The sequence below is a fragment of the Vulpes lagopus genome, chromosome 10 (genome assembly GCF_018345385.1).
Source record: "Vulpes lagopus strain Blue_001 chromosome 10, ASM1834538v1, whole genome shotgun sequence".
NCBI lineage: Eukaryota > Metazoa > Chordata > Mammalia > Carnivora > Canidae > Vulpes > Vulpes lagopus.
The window spans coordinates 47,363,812-47,385,023 of record NC_054833.1 but is presented as its reverse complement, the minus strand read 5'-3'; the positions used below and the strand labels follow the sequence as shown (position 1 = coordinate 47,385,023).

Below are 21,212 nucleotides of genomic sequence, written 5' to 3'. Positions count from 1 at the left end.
GATCAGAGATTTAGTATTTTTCTTGGTACTGACATTTTGAGAGTAAAATTTTTCTTGTGGTGCTTCACTCTGTTGTTTCTCTAGTTAATATTTAAATCAAGTTACTTCTAGGACTATGACAACACATACGGTCGTCATCACCACCATCACTGCAAGTACACATTTAACCACATGCAGGATGTTGCGGACTCAAGCTAAAATATCTTTGGAAAATATACAGTATCAAAACGTTTACACTAACCACAGAAAAATATAAAACAACAAAAACACACACAAACCATCCTGCAGCCGCAAAAAGCACAGAAAATTTCCAGTTCTTCCTAATGGCAAGTTTAATTCTTAGGGGATTTTCCTTAAAAGCTGTTGCTGAGGTCTTTTTCAGTTTGAGTCCTTTTTTTTTTTTTTTTTTTTTTTAATTTTTATTTATTTATGATAGTCACAGAGAGAGAGAGAGAGGCAGAGACATAGGCAGAAGGAGAAGCAGGCTCCATGCACCGGGAGCCCGATGTGGGATTCGATTCTGGGTCTCCAGGATCACGCCCTGGGCCAAAGGCAGGCGCCAAACCGCTGCGCCACCCAGGGATCCCATCAGTTTGAGTCCTGAGAAAGATTTGCACCTCCTAGTGGCCACACCTAAGAAGTCATTTAACTTGTTCTGTGACCTCTCCTTTAATTTCTTTCCCTGTTCCTTCAAACATGCTGGAAACTTACTACCCTGCCTGGTAATTTCTCTTTTATTGTGTGTGTTATCTTTTGCTTTAATAATGTTCACATTTTCTCATCTTTTATAGTTTACCCAGTCCTAATCTAAAAGTACATAGTAATCTAGAAAAAAAACAAATAGTAAAAAGCTGACTGTAACACGTTTTATAGAGTTTTGAAAACTACATTAATAAACAAAACCTAGGGGTGCCTGGGTGGCTCGTTGGTTAAGCATCTGCCTTTGGGGGTCATGATCCGGGGCCCTGGGACTGAGTCCTGTGTCAGGCTCCCTGCTCAGCAGAGAGCCTGCTTTTCCCTCTGTACCCACTCCTGCTTGTTCTCACTCTGTCAAATATTTTAGTATACTTCCAAATATTTAGACTTACCTACATTGGCAGTTTATATTAACCTAAAGAAAGTACTAAAGGGGATGGCAATAAAATAAAAAGGCTCTCGAGAAAACAGAAGTGACTATTTCAAAACTAATATAATTTGTTATATTAGTGCTGCCAAAGCAAGCACTGTCTCTGTCAAATAAATAAAATCTTAAAAAAAAAAAAAAAACCTAAAGTAAGATACTTAAGATATTGGCACAATTTGAAAGGTAAAATGTTTTTTTGCAGGGTAAATAAAATAATATATATGTCACCAGATACCTTTTCTTCTTGAATGAGGGATTTACACTGGGAACAAAACAAATTATATTAGTACCAGAATTAGTTTCAATTTCTTTTTCTAGCATTGTTTTGAAATAGTTACTTCTGTTTTCTCGAGAGGCTTTTTATTTTATTGCCATCCCCTTTAGTACTTTCTTTAGGTTAATATAAACTGCCAATATAGGTAAGTCTAAATATTTGGAAATTCTTCTTTAAAAATCTAATAAATTCCTCACTTTTGTGTATTTGCAGTACTTATCCCGAATACTGCAAATAAATTCATTGCTGCTTGTAAATTCACAAATGATATACAAGGTCTCTTCTCTGAAAACAAAAACTTGTGTAACTCGCTAGCCCTCTACCTACTGACTCTTCTCTCTCATTCCCCTGCATCAGACATTGAAAGAATAGTCTATACTTGTTCGTTTTCCTTCCTTTCTTTGCATTCACTACTCTAGCTACCAGCCGACTGTTACTCATCTAATCCACATGTTCTTTTTGTTGGATCACTGTTGACTTTCTTGTTCCTTAATCAAAGTGGTTACTTTTCAAAACTCGTCTTCCATTGACTTTTCAGAAGCACTTACTGCTCTTACAAACTTTCCTTCTGTATACATTCTTCCTCTTTAACTTGAGTACCAACCAGTTATTCATTCAACAAATATTTATCGAGAGTCTAGTGAACTAGACACATTCTCCTTCTCTTCTCCGTCGAACCCTTGAATGTTGATGTGTCCTGAGATCCATGGGGATCTAGACCTGGCCTTTTCATATTTTCTTCAGGTGATCCCTTCCACTCCCACAGCTTAAACTACTCCTATGTGCTGATTATTTTTAAACTTTAATCTCTAACCCCAGCCCTTTTCTGAGCTTCAGGGCTCTATTTCTGAATAACAGCTAGATATCTCCTTGTAGGTAGAAAGGTACTTCAAACTTTGTGTCTAAAACTGGACACGAAATAAGGGAAAATATGTAGTATGAAATCAAACAGATCTGAGGTGCAGTTTTGGCTCTCAGCAGAGTGTATGATCATGAGCAAGGCTGTTAATATCAGTGAATTTTAGTTTCCTTGTTCATGAAATGGAGATAATTTTGAAGGATTATGAGCATTAAGTGAAATATTATATGCAAATAATATGTTATAGTGTTTGGCATAGGATAGGTGCAAGGCAAATGTTAATAGCCTCAAAATAACTTCCAGTTATTCCCCTCTGGCTATGCCCTGTCTTTCTACTTTTCATCACAGCCAAATCTCCTGAAAGAGTAATCTTTCTGAATCTACTTCTTTTCTTGCCTTTTACTCTTAAGGGAAAACAGTATTTATTATTTCAGATTTTAAAAGTAATACAGTAGGCACCCGAGTGACTCAGTCTGTTAAGCATCTGCCTTTGGCTCAGGTCATGATGTCAGGGTCCTGGGATTGGCTCTCTGCTCAGTGGGGAGTCTGCCTCTCCCTCTCCCTCGGCTCTGCCCCTGCTCCTCACACTCTCTTGCTCTCACTCTCTCTCAAATACATAAAAATAAAATCTTTTTAAAAAAAACCTTTAAAAGTAATACAGTAGATTACTGGAATAGAATGGAAAGTTCAGATAAAACCTATACATCTGTAGTCATTTGACCAGCAAGTAGTCTCTTCAACAGATAGTGCTGGACAACTGGATATCCACATGCAAAAGATAGAGATAGGCCCTTACCTCACACCATGTACCTCACACCATGTACCTCACACCATTTATTTTATTAAAAATAAATCACTGATGTAAATATAAGAGCTAAAGGTATAAATCTCTTAGAAGAAAACACAGGGAAAATATTCATGACCTTGGATTCTCAGCATCAAAAGAAAAACAAAACAACAAAGTGTGAGCAACAAAAGAAAATAGGGAAATTGGGACTTCATCAAAATTAAAAACATTTTTGCATCAAAGGACACTATCAAGAAAGTGAAAAGACAAACAGAATAGGAGAAAATACTTGAAAATCGTATACCTGATAAGGGTCTAGGATTAGGAATACATAAAGAACTCTTATAGACTGACAACAGAAGACCAAGGAATCCAACAGCAAAAGGGCAAAGGAATTGAATAGACATTTCTCCAAGGATAAACAAATGGCTAATCCGCACATGAAAAGATGTATGTCAAAACCATAGTGAGATACCACTTCATGCCCACTAGGTGGTTCCAAAGGAATGGAAAGTAAGTGTTGAGGATGTGGAGAAACTGGAGCTCTTGTAACATTGCTGGTGGAGATATAAAATAGTATAGCTGTTGTGGAAAACAGTTTTATGGTTCCTCAAAAACTTAAATATAGAATTACTATGTGATCCAGCAGTTTCCTTCCTAGTTAAATACTCAAAAGAATTAAAAACAGTTATCCAAAAATAACAACAACAACAAAAATCTTGTACATACATGTACATAGCATTATTCACGATAGCTGAAAGGCAGAAACAGCCCAAATGTTCATCACCTAATGAATGTTGTTGATACAAATTCTGACATATGCATCCGGTGGAATATCATTCAGCCACAAAAAGGAACCAAGTATTGATACGTGCTACAATGGAGATGAACCTTGGTAATGTTAAGTGAGTGATGCCAGACACAAAAGGGTGTAAGTTGGATGAATCCTTTCATGTGGAATGTTCAGAATAGGCAAATCCATAGAGACAATGGGTAGGGGACATTACATTCGACAGATACCAAGATTAGAAAGGAGTGACTGCTTAATGGGTATGAGATTTCCTTTTGGGATAATAAGATGTTCTAGAACTAGATAGTTATAGTGACATAACACTAAATGTACTAAATGCCACTGAATTGTACACTTTACCTGGTTAAAATGGTGAGTTTTGTGTGATGTGAATTTTACCTCTATTGAAAAAATAAAATAATTTTCTTGAACTCATTAGAGAGATGAGGGTGTCCAACCCACCAGAATACAAACAGGTGGCTCCAAGGAGAGATTGGATGCATGCATGCATGCATGCAAGATTGTGGCGGAGCACGGGAGAAAGATGGTGCCACCATACAAACAGGGAAGAATTCAGCTAGGATTGTAATTAATTGCTCAAGGCTAAGCAGAGAGTATAGGAATCCTGAGGGCCACAAATGCAAGAGGAGTTTGCATCCACTTGCTGGCTCTTTATGGACCTCCATCATGTGCTTATGAAAAATACTGGTAGTAGGAACAGAGTCTAGAGGAAACCTCTCTTGGTGGTGGAGACCCAGAGATGGGGACCAGCTGCCACTGCAGGAAAAGCACTAAGCATTCTTCCTTGAGGAACAAAAGCCTTGAGCCTTTAGGAAAGGGCAGCAAATCCTGTTTTCCCCTCCCTCCCTGTCCCAGGCAAAGGTGAAGACCCATTTTGGCTAGGGGGAAGGAAAAAGGAAAAAAGAACTGTCTGCTCCTGGAAGAATGGTAGGCTATTGCCTTGGGCTCAGATCTTTAGAAGTTGCCTACCCTTGGGGGAAGGATAGGATCACTCTGAAAGCCCCACCCTCAAGACAAGGTTGGAATATGACCACAGGGAAGCTCCCCTCATCCCCGGCCACTGGGTGTGCAAACACTGTACAATAAGCAATAGTAGTCTGCTGGGGCGGGGGGAGGGGGGCAAAAGTGTAGAGAGATTGACTCAGGTATAGGCACACAAGTAAAGTCAAAAGCTGAAGGTGGAACAGGAACACTGAAGAAAAACCCTCCAGCAACCAGCCACCTAAACATAACTAGAATTCAAGGATGATTGGTGGTACACTGAAGGTAACCTTAACAAAAATCCCAGTCCCATCTCAATTCCAGTCTAGATGAACCATCCCTAGTAATGGCCTAGCAGAACAAGCAGTGTGCCCATTTTCTAAGCATAAACATTTTTTAAGTCCCTCTCTACTGTCGTACACGTGATGTCTGACATTCAGTAAGAAATTATAAGACGTCCACAAAAGCAAGAAAAATACTGTTAAGAGTCGATCAATATCTACTCAAGAGTAGACTCAAATAGGACAAGGGATGTTGAAAGGCCTAGAATAAGTCAAGAAAATATATGAAGGTAGAATGGCAGGGGAGATTTTAATATTATAACAATTATATAAAAAATTATATCAATTAGGTTATAAGATACAATAATTATTGTTTGTTGGTTCTTATGATAAAAATTTCTAATTAGTCTTTTCTCTTATTAAAAGCATAATCAGGGTGCCTGGGTGGCTCAGTGGTTGAGTGTCTGCCTTTGTCTCAGGCCATGATCCTGGGGTCCTGGGATCGAGTCCCATGTCGGGCTCCCTGCAAGGAAGCCTGCTTCTCCCTCTGCCTGCCTCTCTCTCTCTCTCTCTCTCTCTCTCTCTCTCTTTCTTTCTCTGTCTCTCATGAATAAGTAAAATCTTAAAAAAAAAAAAAGCATAATTGTAAGTACTCATTAATTAAAATTTTCTATAAGTACCTGTAAAAAAATGTAGAGACAAGATGTAGACCAAGGAGTTTGAGTTAAAAACCATGGGACCAGGGTGCCTGGGTGGCTCAGTCAGTTAAGCAGTTGACTCTTGGTTTGGGCTCAGGTCATGATCTCAGGGTCCTGGGACCAAGCCCCACATCAGGCTCTGTGCTTAGCGGGGAGTCTCCTTGAGGATTCTTTCTCCTTCTCCCTTTGCCCCTCCTCTCTCTCTTTCTCTTTCTCTGGAATAAATAAATAAATCTTAAAAAAAAAAAAAAAAAAAAAAAAGAACAAACCATGGGACCAACACATATAGATCCTGTGTAGCCAAGGGATAAAGTAGGTCTTGTGCCTTTTACAATGGAAGCATGAAGTCCCTTGGACTCTGGGTTTCTAAGGTTACTTTGCTCTGTGATCCCTGTTCCTGCTTATTTCTCTTTTCATGAATCGCGTGAGCATTCTCTACCACTGTCTAAATGTTGGCAGTATCTGCATTTTCTGCTGTGTCCATTCTTCTTAGTTGAAATCTTGCTTGGCTTCTTTGACCTCTTTTGACTCTGAGCAACAGCCTCTGTCAGGACACTTGTTGTGCCCTGGTAGGAATACCTGGAATGGGTGAGAAATGATGGCCTCATGATAGTGTCCATGTTCAAAGCACCTCCATGTTTCATGGCCCTAGTGGTGACTCCCTGTGTGATCACACCCTGTGGACATGGTTGGTGTTTTGCAATGGTGTGAAAGCTGTGCTGTGACCTCAGGCGGCTTCATTCTCCTGAGACACTTTGAATAACTGGAAATGAGGGTGGTTGGGAGCAAATTAAGTTCTGACCACTGTCTCTCTTTTGATTGCAGAGTTGCCTCACTCACAGAGCTCGCCAGCTGTCAGCAGCACCTGCACTAAAGTGCTCTACTTCACTGACCGGTCACTTACACCCTTCATGGTCAATATACCAAAGAGGTAAGATTCTGAAATCGCTATTTGTCTTAAAAAGGAAAGGAGGCAGAACCATTAGTTACTGCCCAATGAAGGAGCTGAGGTGTTTGAGAAACAGTACAGTGTAGGAAGCATTCAAGTTGGGATTCTAGTTTCAGTGTTACCACCAGTGGCATTCCAAGAGACAAATCACACGATCTGCTGCTAGGTAGAGACACAAGAATGGTGCTCCCGATTCTGATATACAAATATGTTCCAAGTTAGGCAAAATAGTTTTTTAAAGGCTCACAATACCTCCTGTTGCTAGCCATGGATTGCTAGCAGCCTGGCCCTCCAGGGGTATCACTCATTGATCTTAGTACTGTTTGATGACTGCATCTAAGCAATTGAGAATTCATGTTAAAAGCCCTCAAACATTCATTTATACTCCCTTGTAAGGTAAATGGCTTTGAAAGAAAGATTTTTTAAACTCTGGAACCAACTACTGAGAAAGGTCATAGGATGTCCGTTTCCTGGGGTGTTTGCTTAGTTGATCTGGGCTAGAGAAGAGCTTTCTGAAGCTGGAAGGATAAAGATGATAACATCTGATTTAACTACCACCAGCCTAGAGAAAGGAATATTGTTGCCAAGAAGGAGATCAAGAGAACTTAGATATATTGATAGTTCAACATACTGATGGTTCAACAAACTTCAGAGACCTTATTATGTCTTATTTCCATAGTAAAACAGAGAAAAGTGATCTGGCTGCTGCTGAAACAAAAAAATATATTTTAAATTATCAGATCACCCCAATGCTGTTCCCATTCATTCCTGGTGGCTCCCTAACCTCTGCCGTCCCAGAATTGTCTGGGTTCTCAGCAGCAGGGACCTAATAAGGCCATGCCATTTCTTCCTGGAGAGTCTTTGGCAGGGGCTTGGGTTTAAAGCTAACATCTTGGGGCACCTGGGTGGCTCAGTGGTTGAGCATCTGCCTTTGGTTCAGGTCCTGATCCCAGGGTCCTGGGATTGATCCCCACGCATCAGGCTCCCCATAGGCAGCCTGCTTCTCCTTCTGCCTATGTCTCTGCCTTTCTGTGTTTCTCATGAATAAGTAAATAAAATCTTAAAAAAAAAAAAATAAAGCTAACGTCTCATCTTCCCAACCTATTGATAAATAGTCTGTTTCAGTGCTCTTGCCCTTTGTTGCAGGTTGGGGGAGGTGACACTGAAGGATTTTAAAGCAGCTATTGACCGGGAGGGAAATCACCGGTATCACTTCAAAGCGCTGGATCCTGAGTTTGGCACTGTCAAAGAGGAGGTACAGAATCCCTGGGGAGTCTGGGTGGTATTAATGGTGATTACTGAACCCCAGAGCCTCCTCCTCAGGGACTAGGACCAGGAGTACCTGAGTTCCCTAACCAGGTCAGAGGAGCTTCCTGAGCCTCAGACCAGTCTTATTATTCCAGACTGAAGCAGTCAGGGAATTGCACAAGGAGTGGGCAGCTTCTTCAGTTCAAGGACTTAAATCACTTTGACCAAACTGGGATAAATAATTTTTAAAAAGGAGTTTTGTTAGTGAAGAAAAAAAAAAGGACATAACACTTGAACAAAGGCTTGGCTTTGAGGTCCCTTCTCGACCTGTAGCCAAATCTTAGAAACTTTTCTGCTAGGCAGCCTGGGTGGCTCAGTGGTTTAGTGCCACCTTCAGCCCAGGGTGTGATCCTGGAGACCTGACCCACGTTAGGCTCCCTTCATGGAGCCTGCTTCTCCTTCTGCCTGTGTCTCTGCCTCTCTCTCTCTCTGTGTCTCTCTCTCTTTCTCTGTGTCTCTCATGAATAAACAAATAAATAAAATCTTAAAAAAAAAAACTTTTATTAAAAAAAAAAAAAAAAACTTGGGCAGCCCCAGTGGCCCAGCGATTTAGTGCCGCCTGCAGCCCAGGATGTGATCCTGGAGATCGGGATCGAGTCCCACGTTGGGCTCCCTGCATGGAGCCTGCCTCTCCCTCTGCCTGTGTCTCTGCCTCTCACTCTCTCTGTGTCTGTCATGAATAATAAATAAAACCTTTAAAAAAAAAACTTTTCTGTTTATGTTGAGCAAAATAAAACAGGCATGAGTATATGGAACTGTATGTTGTGATGGTAGTTTCTCACATAATGAAAATGAGGAACTTCTGGGAAGTCACCTATGCATATTCTCAGCTCCTTGACTGTTTTTCTTAGCCTTGTGTTTCTCTTTATAATCTGTCTGCCAAATACAGGGAAGAGAGTTCTGGGTTCTGACATATTCAAGTGCTTGCGTTGCGATTAAAACCAATGTTTTATTTCATAAATATTTCTGTACTGAAACCCTTTAATAGCCCTGTTCTATTAGTCACTTAGAAAATTAATTGAATGAATGAATCAAAAGAACTGCCTGTTCTTTTGGCCTCCTTTCTAACCCTTTACAACACCTAGGACCAAAATTTTACCCTTTCTCATTTTTGTAATGTTTATGATACTGCTCTCTCCTAAGAACCATAGAGTGCTGTATGTTTAGTAATTTACTAATTCCAGTCAATCTCTATAAGCAAAGCAGGGTTAGGGATGCTTTTACCAATTCACATATGTGGAACTAAGAATATATATTACATAATTTTAATAATATATAATAATATAATACATTACAATACATATTATATATAACATATATAACCTAATAGTCTGTTATACAAAGTACAGTATAATAACCTATTACACCGGGATCCCTGGGTGGCGCAGCAGTTTGGCGCCTGCCTTTGGCCCGGGGCGCGATCCTGGAGACCCGGGATCGAATCCCACGTCGGGCTCCCGGTGCATGGAGCCTGCTTCTCCCTCTGCCTATGTCTCTGCTTCTCTCTCTCTCACTGTGTGCCTATCATAAATAAATAAAATTTAAAAAAAATTAAAAAAAAAACCTATTACACATATCAAAAATTTTATATATATACATTTAGTTATAATTTTAGGGATGAAACCAAAGGAACATAGACTCTAACTTAAGGCTTTCCTCTTATCCTTTGTGTTGAGCTCTTACTTTTATCAGCAGCAGCTGTCTGGTGAGACTCCCTATCTTATTTATTTCTTCACTGTGGCTTTTCCTTTTCTTCCTCTAGGTTTTCCACGATGATGATGCCATCCCTGGATGGGAAGGGAAAATTGTAGCCTGGGTGGAAGAAGACCATGGAGAGAATTAATGCTGAGTATTGTATTGGGGGCTGATGGAACTTGGTACCCCCTGGCTGTTTCACTCAGGAAAGAAGACTGAAACCAGAATACACGAAGAAGTTTCTAGTTCGTGCTGCCAAAACAGAAGCTTCTCCAAGTGTGACAGCCTCAAGCCAGTACTATTTCTGTGCCTGGCATATGTGGTATTTAAAATCCCTGTCCAACTGTAGACCATGGGTTCATCTGGAGTTCCTTGTCCGTGGGAACACAGTGTTTTATTCTACTCTGAGGACAACAAACCGAAGGCCTTAACCAATGGGAATGGATGATCTCGCTCCAATAGGGGCATGGCTGCTATTATCTGGAACCTGGGAATCGGATGCATCTCTCCTGTGTGTTACAGTATTCTTTTAATTGGCCTCAATGGTTGCAGCAATCAGAGTCCCAGCATTTGTACTCACAGACAAGGCAAAGGTACCAGCTTTTTTGCTTCTTTGCAGCTATTGCAAACCAAGAGTAACTCATGAAGTGGTACCAAAGATGAAAGCCCACTCTTCAGGAATTTTTTTGACTGGACATGGATGGTGCTGAACTGTTGATTGGATAGAAAAAGGGCTGCCCATATTGTGCTATACTGTGCTAAAACCATGACGAAGTGAGACCTTGGGTTGCCTCTTGTGTCTTAACTGGTTCTGCAACTGTCCTTTAGCCCACAGAGGGCACATTTCATGTACTGCTAGTTTTCCCTGGGGACTCTTTCACTGTAGAGCCATTTTTTCCCCCTTCCAACTGATGAACTTTGTGTTTGAAAGGAATGAGGAGTTAAAATCTCCTTTAAAATCCAGGCGGGTATGGAAAGGTGCTGCTACCCATATTTTCTTGACTTTCTTTCTCTCATGACTTTAGCTCATGGCATCTCCTTTGCAGTCAAAAGGAGACAGACCATTAATTTCAGTATTTGTGATTTAGGAGTACTGAGCATGAGTTACTGGTCTGCCCCTCTTCATTTCAAGTTATTTTCTATTATATATTTAGTCTAGATTGATCCTTTAGGGCACAATAGGAACCATGGGGCATGGTGCATGAGTTGTGAATGGCAGGGTTGATTCTGGGTTAAAAAAAAAAAAACAACCCTAGAATCCTTTCTCATGTGCAACATTGTCAAGTGTAGAAGGTAAATGAAGAGTTAAACTTCCAGAGATTACTTAATAACTTGGGTTTTCTCAGTCATTTACAAAGCACCATCAACTAATCAGCCATACAGACACACACACACACATTCATTCCCAAAAGCAGTCGGCCTGTGACCACCAATGTACACTGCCAACCAGAAGAGTCAGACAAGTCATTTCTGGGTTCTTGACCTGTCTGTCTCTAGTTCATCTCTCTTTCCAGCTATTTCAACACACTACTCATTGGAGCTCTGAAATGACATTTTGTTGTTTTATATAGATGTATCTTTTAAAAATATTTCATGTTTGGAAAATTCTTTTGTACCCATTTGCTTTTTGTCTGAGAACCATGTCTATTTTTATAACTTGAGTGTGAGTTCCATATGTCCTCACATTCTGTATACTGTACCCATTTTCTAGAGAACCCAGTAGCTTTTATACAGGCTCTTCTCTTCTTAGCCCTTGTGGTTTCAGAACAAGCTTTATTTTATTACAAGTATACTAATGACAACTCCTGGTTCTAATTCTACCTGCCATTTTGGTTGTGGAGGTAGTTTTATGTAATCTATTTGATTGCTCCTCTAGCAGACAGAAGGAGCTCAAAAGATGTGATATCCTTCAGTAAGTTTACCTGATCTTCTACTGAATTTCTTAGCAGAAATGACTGGGAAAGTTTGGGAAAGTCAGTCATAAAGGAAGAATAATTCATTATGAAAGCAAACAGAAGAAAGTAGGATATTCTGAACCCCCCCCCCCCGCCCCCCTCAGGAAGTCTGGAGAAAAAGTCCTCATGTCACCAACTTCTCTGTTGCATGAATTTTAGTGTTTTGCTATAAGACAGCATGAGGGTTATCAGGCCAAAATTTGTTATTGTGTTTCCAGTACAATTTATCTTGAATATTTAAGTTAGTTTTTATTCGTCAGTTTTCTTTGAGCAAACATTCTTAGCATTATGTAGAATTTAGCTTTTCAGAGAAAATTAAATGAGAGAAAAATGTCAAAGTCCTCTGCCTTATTTGGCTTTTATATCTCTGTCCTTTGGAAGAGGAGCTGCATGGCTGTAGTGCCTCCACAAAAAGCTGAAGTTGAGTTCCGGGGAGAGAATGAAGTCATTTTTCCCCTTTAGCTCATTAATTCTCATATGCCATGTAATAACTAAACACCCCATCACAGGATGTCACTCCAGTAATTCTTGTGTACAATGTGTGGGTAATCCCCATTCCAGTTTCTAAAGGCAGGAACCTCCTGAGGAAGCAGGTGCATTGGTTCCTTTTGGTTTGAAGAGAGTACTATTTGTTACACTATGGCTGCACTCGAAGCCTCTTGACTTACTCAGAGTATTGACCCCTGGTGACATTTGTGTGGGACAGTCCATCCTGACCTTGAAATTCTATTTCTTTGAAAAAACTAAGGAACTAGAATGTTTAGAGTTCATAAAATAACCTCTCAACTCTGGGAGATTTTAAAAAAATGATCCTCTCACAAAAATTAGTTTAGAAGAAAGCCCAATTCCTTCAGAAGTCATCATTTAAAAACTGACAACTATTCACACTCAGTTCCTTAAATTAGCTGGAATTGGAACATTTTACAATTTGTACCTAAAGAATTTGGGATAAATTTACTTGTTAATGGCATTCCTACTTATTCCTACTTACTGCTTAACATTTCAGCTCTTTTGACCAGGATGGTTGTAAATTAGGGAAAATACCTGTATGTTCTACATCCAATTCAAGAGGACTCTAATTACTTAAGAGCATTTATGTCATAATTATAATTTTCATTTTTTCCATAAAATAAGCATTATGATTGCACACTCCTATTGTCTGAATTTATGTAAGAGGTATAGCTTGCTTAAAATATATATGTAAAGTTATATTTTCTTAGAAACATGGATGTTTGCAACCTTTGCTTTCATAGAGATTACCACCATGCATTCTCCCTGTTTTGTTTTCATGAAGACTGTGTTGTATACCAGAGGCTTCTGATTATCAGTGATAACCAGTTTTAACTGCCTGTATGTACCAGATTTGTGAACTAATTTAAAAAAGCAGAAACAAACCATGAATAAAATGGAGTTTGCAAACTAAATACCATTAATCATTTTCACCTGTGTTGATTGACTGAAATTAATCAGCAAAGCCATTTACATTTAGTGAAAGTCAATTTCCTCAAGTGATCTCCCTGGTAGCGGTTGTTTACTCACTACCTGGAGAGCAGAGATAAGGATTACTTTATTGCTATAGATATTTTACCATTGGTATTTCAAATAGAAGCACAAAACACATTATTATTGTCAAAGAAAATTCATTGATTTAACACTACTTTTGAAATTATGTATAAACATGCAAACAAGTAAGAGCCTGAGTACAAACCGTATGACAAAAGTCTTGAATGCAAAAGCAAGAAACATGAACTAGACAGACTTTCAGAAATGTGTATTTAAAAGAAACAGAATTTCCAAATTAATTTGAAAGCTGCCTTTCTAAAAACTTAGGTCAGCTTCATTTATCACTTCAATTTAAATGTTTTATATATCTACGTTTTTAGTCCTGGGCTTTCTCTTGACTTGCAATTACACATTTTCAACTATTAATAACAAGCCATTTTAAGCGGGTTATTATGTTAAAATTAAATATGTAAAGAGCTTAACTCAGAATCTTTTGTTATACACTAATTTCTCTTTCCATCTACTCTTTTTCTTTTTTTTTTTTTTAAGATTTTATTTATTCATAGAGACACAGAGAGAGAGAGAGAGAGAGGCAGAGACACAGGCAGAGGGAGAAGCAGGCTCCATGCAGGAGCCGGACATGGGACTCGATCCCGGGTCTCCAGGATCACACCCTGGGCTGCAGGTGGTGCCAAACCACTGTGCCACCGGGGCTGCCCCCATCTACTCTTTTTCTATTGGTTGTCACCATTCTACAAGTCTACTTTAAACCTTAGAGTCTTGAGCCTTCCTTTTCCTTAAATTGTTACCCAATCTGTTTATGAGAGTTCAGTTCATTCTCTCAGGGCTGTTTTGATGAAACCTAAGATTTCCTCGCCTGCCTCTAGGGTAAACTTACTACCCTGGACTGTTTGACCTGTGCCCTCCTGTGATTTAGCTACACCTGTCAAAAGTATATTCAAAATGCCAACCAAGGTTTACACAAGCCTACCTAAGTGAACAGAAAACTGAAGATTGTATCATCCAAAGGCTAATTTATTAGATAGTTATCAAACTCAAATACATCGGAAGTAGTGAGATACTCTGGTCAATTCAAAATCGTTGAAACATTTTCATAATAATTTATAAAGTTACAGTATAAGCCCTCTCACTGATCACAATTATTCTTCCAGTTGTTATTCATTAAATTGCTTTACATACTTGTAATATAATTGCTCTACTCTTAGAATTTCAAATGTGCCTTTCTATTTAATCTGGAAGTTTTCTCAGTTGTATTGCCTACATATTACTTTGTTAGGCAGCTGTGACTGCTTAAACTTTCCTCATTTTTGGAGAGTTAGGTTTATCCAGTTCTTTTTGCTTATAAAGACACCAGAATGGTTTTTAACCTTGTTCTGAATGCTTTAAGGGTACTAGAATAGAATTTTGGGGAAAGATGTAAACATTTTCCCCCAGTCTGCCACTTCTTACACTGCCATCTAAAAAAAAAAAAAAAAAAAACACCACTGTATTGGGTCCACTCAATCTGCAATCTCATGAATACTGGGTTTTTGCTTTTTTAAAGTTTACTACTTTAATAGGTATGAAATAGTGCCTCGAGGTTGTTTTGATTTTCCAAATGTTTCATGACTAGCAAGACCGAACATGTTTTGACACGTTGGTTTTTCCTATTTCTTCTGTTCTTGGTGTCCTATGACCATCTGTACACTGGGGACTTGGGAGATAAAAATACAGCACGTGCTTCCTCCTAATGTCACCCTCAGGTCAGAAATGAGGTATTTTGTGCTTACTATAGCATGATGACCCCACAAGAGGGGTAAACCTAACAAATGGCTGACGATAACTTCTCGTTTATTAATTCAAACGAACCGCCCTTAACCTCCAGTATTTACCGGATACCATAGACTAAAGCCTGCGGAGACACCGAGGAACCAGAGACTTGATCCTTGCTCTCACGAGGGCTTACGGGTCTGCCTTGTGCTCGTCACCGCAAGCATAACAAAGCTTTCGACAGGAAATGAGAAACGCAAATCTGTCCTGTAAACGAGCATCCTCCTCCAAGGCATATGCCTAGTCCCGCTCGGGCACACCTCCGTGGGGGGAAGGAGTCTTCCGCTCGGCTGCCCTTCACGCCATCCGCCTGGGGAGCCCGGCTTCACTCCGACGTGCGGTGCTGCTACAAACCTGAAGCTAAACCTCGGCAACCTACCAGCGGCGCCGAGCGAGGCCCCACACCCGGCGGGCCACCCGCGCCGGCCGCCCTAGGCCTCCGCCGCCTTCCCGCGCTCCTCCAAGCTCGGCCCCTCCCCTCAGCCCACCTCTCCGACCCCTCGGCCCGCAGCCGCACGGCTCTCGCCACCTCGTAGGCCCCGCCCCTCCTCTCGGCCGCGCCCTTCCCGCCCTGCGATGCCTTTCCGAGGACCCCTCCAACTTCCACTCCTCTCCGCGCCCAGGCTTGCGCCAGCGTCGGCTCCCGGGCCGCCCCCGCTGCGCTCCGCCGCGGCCACCCTCTCCCCTACTCGCGGGAGGAAGGGCCGACGGACGTCCCACCCCCTCCTGGCCTGGGGCGGGGTGCGGTGAAGCTTTGGAGCCCGTTTTACGACAATGTGCGGCGGCGCGGCGCGGCTGACGGCAGCGGCGCCCTGCTCTCGGAGAGGTCACTCCGGAGACGGCGTTGGTCTCGGGGTGTGGGGGTTGCTGGCACTATGTGGCGCGTCTGTGCTCGGCGGGCCCGGAATGCGGCCCCGAGGGCAGGATTCGCGGTTCCGAGGGCGGCCTTGCGGGAGGAGCCGGGAGCTCCGCGCGTGACCTCGCGCGCTGGCGCGGCCCCGGCTCGTTGCAGTAGTGGGACTGCGGGGTCCGGCGGGGTCCGGGCACTCTGCAGCTGGAGCCTCGGCTCGTGGGCGACGCAGAGGAATCGCCTCCTGCTGCAGCTGCTGGGGTCGTCCGGCCGCCGCTGCTATAGCCTGCCCCCGCATCAGAAGGTGAGCCCCGGACCTGCCCTTCTCCGGACCCCGTTTGTCCTTCAGGGCAGACTTCTTGGCTTCAGGATCCTCCTTCTGAGGACTCCGGGATCTTCCGTCCCCGTCCCGGCACATACCGTTTGTCTCTTCTCCGAAACCAAGCTCTGCTCTGGCTCTTGAGCTCACTCACCTCTGCTCATCTTTTTATTCCATTGAAGGAAAGGAGTTCCAGGCTTCCGCCCCTGATCTGTTCCATTGAAAGCAGAGCTCCAAACCTGAGGCTATTTGTGGAATGTCTGCTGAGTTAGGTGCTCTGTCAGCCCCACGGGACCGTGGAGCAGGAACCTTGCCACTGGAGAGCTTCTGGTGCTGGTGGCGACAACTCCCTTTCTATCCCCAGTGCCAAGCGTGTGACCGGGGACTCAGTGCGCTCTTTGCAATAAATACAATTGAATGAAGCATTTAACCAGACAGAGAGAGCTTAGCCTTTCTTTTTTTTTTTTTTAAATTTAGTGTTTCTCCTTTTTCTCCTCCAGGTTCCTTTGCCCTCTCTTTCCCCCACAATGCAGGCAGGCACCATAGCCCGTTGGGAAAAAAAAGAAGGGGAAAAAATCAATGAGGGTGAACTAATTGCAGAGGTAAGTTGTTTAAAATATTGAAAATGGGGATGCCTGGGTGGCTCTGTGGTCGAGGATCTGCGTTGATCCTGCTTCTCCCTCTGCCTATGTCTCTGCCTCTCTCTTTGTCTCATGAATAAATAAAATCTTAATAAAAATAAAATATCGAAATGAGAAGGAACTGGCTTAGTTAAATTAACTGTTAGTTTTCCTGATAGGTAGCTACCCCTTTTGCTTAAGAAACTTAGATGGGTTTTTTGTTTGTTTGTTTGTTTTTTTACAACTTAATGTTAGAGGAGACTGCTTAGATAATCCTGCCAGCAGCTAGCCAGGCTGATTTTTAGCTAAGGTGGTTTTTTTTTTTTTAAATAATTCCTTTCAGGTCTATTAATAGAGGCTTTATCTTCACATGACTGTTGAACTGTGTGATTCTAGGCACAGTCTCATAAATTTCCCACTGGTGGCATAAATTTAAGCTGCTGGTTTCTGTTAAAAGGTTGAAACGGATAAAGCCACTGTTGGATTTGAGAGCCTGGAGGAGTGTTACATGGCAAAGATACTTGTTGCTGAAGGTACCAGAGATGTTCCAGTTGGAGCGATCATCTGTATCACAGTTGAAAAGTGAGTAGTACCTTGGTAATTTGCAGAACTGGGGTGCTTAGTGTGGAGTGTTTTGACCCAGAATTAAGAGAGCAGGAGTGAAAGGCTTCTGAGCTAAATCTGCTTTGCAATCTCCTGTGCTTACACATTCTTTCTCTTCCATAGGCCTGAGGATATTGAGGCCTTTAAAAATTACACATTGGATTCCTCCGCAGCACCTACCCCACAAGCAGCCGCAGCACCAACCCCTGTTGCCCCTACTTTGCCACCTACACCTCCCGCTCAGGCTCCTGGTAGCTCCTACCCCACTCACATGCAGGTGAGGCCCCTCATCTGGGTATTTGCTCTAGAAAATTTATTATTCATTATCTTTCATTCTGGAAATTGGCATTAAATATGTCTAGCTCTTGTCATTTGAAAGTGAATAGGGATTTAAACATGAAAATTGACAATTTTATTCTTAGTCATTATGTCAGTTGTTTGAGTTTGGACAGTCTCCTTTAAACTTTTCCAACCTCAGTGTGGTAGATAGGATAATGCTTGGCATTTCTCACTCAAGAATATTATATTAGATTTTGAGGATGATTTGTACTTATATCTACTCCTCGTATAAATAAATTGTTTAATAGGCCTCAAATGTTGTCTATAGAATAAAAGTCCCCAGTTGATGTTTTCTTTTGACATTAGGTGTTCGTTTTCTAAGAGTGGGTGAACTAGTCCCGTAATATTAATAAATGAGGAAACTGACAATAAAGTGTGAAAGTAAGATTTACAGAAGAGCTGAAGGCATTAAATATGATCACTGTTGGTTCTGTGAAATCTGTTTCTAAGAAACTACAGCAGCTTATTAGATATTAAGGTTATCCCATGTATATTTGTGTGTTTTGGATATTGGAAATGGGTAAAAAAGCAGCTGGCCTTTTTCTAAAGGATTAAGACTAAAACTTTTCTTTCACTTAGTTTATTTGTAGAAATTTCTGTATAGGAATCATTTTCTTTTTTGGACATAATGTTCTTCTCCATGGTCTGTTATTAATAGCCACTTGTGGTGAAGTTTTGTGTGGTGTTTGGTTCACACATTTATTTCATCCTATTCAGTAAAGTCTATCTCACTACATAAGACATACTTCATTTCTCTCCATTTTATGTCTGTAGCTTTGTGTGCAAGTGTTAATGGTTGTGTCTTAGTTGTTTTTTAAGATACTGTATAGAGATTATTGGCTCCTCTGATTTTTTAAGAAGTAGATGTAGGTGACAAAGTCTGTACAAGAAGAACATTTTAAAGCAATATTTTCTAATTAGAATTCTAAGTTTTTCTTCTTTTTCCTTCCTTCCTGAGACATTAATTGAAGTGATTTCTCTCTCGGCATAATCCTATTGCTATTAGATATAAAAAAAAGTAAGAAGCAAGCCCATAATAACTGGATAAGCACCAAAATTCAGGGGACACACAAGCCATATGAATGGCAAAGCAATGTTTCATTGAGATCAGCCAATCTGATGTTTAAATTTTGAGATGGAAGTGACTATTTCCTTTATTTGCTTATTTTTCCTGCAAATAGTTAAAGTTCTACATCTTCCTTACCAATTTGGAAGACTTCATTTGGATGCCTTTTCTTTCTTTTTCTTGTCTGATTGCTTGTGACTAGGACTTCTAGACTATGTTGAATGAAAGTAGCGAGAATGGACATCCTTGCCTTGTTCCTGATCTTAAAGGGAAAGCTCTCAGTTTTTCACCATTAAGTATGATGTAAGCTGTAGGTTTGTCATTTAGGCCTTTATTAAGGATGCCTCAGTGGTTCAGCGGTTGAGTGTCAGCCTTCGGCTCAGGGCGTGATATCCCCGTCCAGGGATGGAGTCCCACATTGGGCTCTCTGCGAGGAGCCTGCTTCTCCCTCTATGTCTATGCCTCTCTGTGTTTCTCGTTAATAAATAAATAAAATCTTTAAAAAAAAAGAATAAGGGCTTTATTATGTTGAGTATGTTTCCTCTGTGCCCACTTTGTTGAGTTTTTATCATGAATGAATATTGAACTTTATCGGATGCTTTTTATTTCATCTATTGAGATGATCATAATGGTTTTTATTTTTTCTTTTATTAATGTGATATATCACACTAATTGATTTGTTAATATTGAGCCACCTTTGCATCCCTGGAGTAAGTCCCCTTGATTATGGTAAATTTTTTAAATATATTGGTGGATTCAGTTTGCCAATATTTTGTTAAGGATTTTTGCGTCTATGTTTATCAGAGATAATGGCCTGTAGTTTATTTGTTTGTTTTTGATGGTTTAGGTATCAGGGTATAATAGTGGCCTTATAGAATGAATTTGGAACTTTTCTTCCTTATTTTTTTGGAATAGTTGAGCAGAAAAGGTATTGATTCTTTAGATGTTTGATAGAATTCACCCGGGAAGCATCTGGTCCTGGACTTCTGTTTGTTGGGAGTTTTGTGATTACTGATTGAATTTCATTGCTAATGATCAGTCTGTTCGAATTTTCAGTTTCTCTCTGATTTAGTTTTGGAAGGTTTGTGTTTCTAGTAATTTATCTATTTCTTCTAGGCTGTCCAATTTGATGGTGTATAATTTTTCATAATATTCTTTTCTTATCTTGGAAAGGTATTTGGGAAATTTAAGAGAAATGCAGTTCCTCTAAGTGAAAAGATAGATGCTAGTACAGAGCGCAGCAGAATTTTAATGGAATAGTCTAGACCAAGATCATTTTGTGAAAACGAAAAATTCTAGCTTAATCTAAGTGATAAAAAAGATGAAAAGATGCTCTGTGCTTAGATATATAATTGAAGAATTAATTTTGACTATCTACAAAGAACTGTTTCCTAACTTACCCCTTGCTTTTAACTTTGGTGGAAGAGAAGAGGCCAGAGCATCACTAATACTATAAACCTTGAGGTTTGGAGGTTGATTCAGCTGGTGGGCCACTGTTGAAGCACTGATTCTTGGCTGTTATGGGAGTATCAGACAGATGGGGATTTGGATCGTCAGAGTCACCATCATACCTACAACTATTGAAGCTTAACTCAGTGCGGTTGTGTCCACAGCTTCCTAGGATTAAGCAATAATATGTGTTTGTTTCTACAGGTGGTTCTTCCTGCCCTCTCTCCTACCATGACCATGGGCACAGTTCAGAGATGGGAAAAAAAAGTGGGTGAGAAGCTAAGTGAAGGAGATTTATTGGCAGAGATAGAGACTGACAAGGCCACTATAGGTGAGATTTCTTCAGCTCTTAATGGTTGAGGCACTGAGTTTTCCAATGAGGGAAGAGGATTGCCGTCCTATCCTATAATGAGTGAGTGATAACATGAAAAATTTTAATTTTTGGGATTCATTTCCTGGAACAGGCTATGTCATGACAGCAGGGGTGCCTAGTGGAGTTTGTCAGTTCCACACTGCACTCTTAATGAATCGAGGATATGTCAACCTAGAGATTATTTTTATCTAGAGTCTTACTATGTTATTAAGAAGCTGTATCAGCACTGCTGCTGTTTAAACTGGGCAAGGGGGAGAAAAGAAGAATTAGGAGAAAATTACTTTCAAGGCAAGAAAATAACAGAGTTTAAAATGACTGAGGTAAAACTGAAACCAGGATTTGGATTGCTTTCATAGTGTGAGAATGACTGATAGGATGTATGTATATGTATATATATCTTTTCACACATCATACTGCATTTCCATATATTCCCAGTTCATTTTTATGCTCAGAACAAAGACTACCTAGACAATCTTATATTTGTTATAATATTTAGAGATTAGTAGATAGATCTATTTCTTTGTTGTCCAGTCCCCAAA

General features: G+C 40.6%; 2 protein-coding genes across 7 annotated transcripts in view; both read left to right on the top strand.

The window, feature by feature from the left end:
- DIXDC1 (DIX domain containing 1) overlaps positions 1-13,145 on the top strand; it is a 71,135-nt gene extending 57,990 nt beyond the window's left edge. For all 6 annotated transcript variants that reach the window (XM_041770531.1, XM_041770533.1, XM_041770530.1 and 3 more), the window contains 3 exons: positions 6,640-6,745; positions 7,910-8,018; positions 9,834-13,145. In XM_041770531.1, coding sequence (XP_041626465.1) covers positions 6,640-6,745; positions 7,910-8,018; positions 9,834-9,914 — 296 coding nt within the window. In that variant the 3' untranslated portion in view covers positions 9,915-13,145. The remainder of the gene's footprint in view (positions 1-6,639; positions 6,746-7,909; positions 8,019-9,833) is intronic.
- Positions 13,146-15,669: 2,524 nt separating this feature from the next.
- Positions 15,670-21,212, top strand: part of DLAT (dihydrolipoamide S-acetyltransferase) — a 31,787-nt gene continuing 26,244 nt past the window's right edge. Inside the window, exons 1-5 of the mRNA XM_041770537.1 lie at positions 15,670-16,208; positions 16,724-16,825; positions 17,301-17,425; positions 17,570-17,723; positions 20,505-20,631. Of these exons, the coding sequence (XP_041626471.1) occupies positions 15,930-16,208; positions 16,724-16,825; positions 17,301-17,425; positions 17,570-17,723; positions 20,505-20,631 (787 nt within the window). The 5' untranslated portion in view covers positions 15,670-15,929. The remainder of the gene's footprint in view (positions 16,209-16,723; positions 16,826-17,300; positions 17,426-17,569; positions 17,724-20,504; positions 20,632-21,212) is intronic.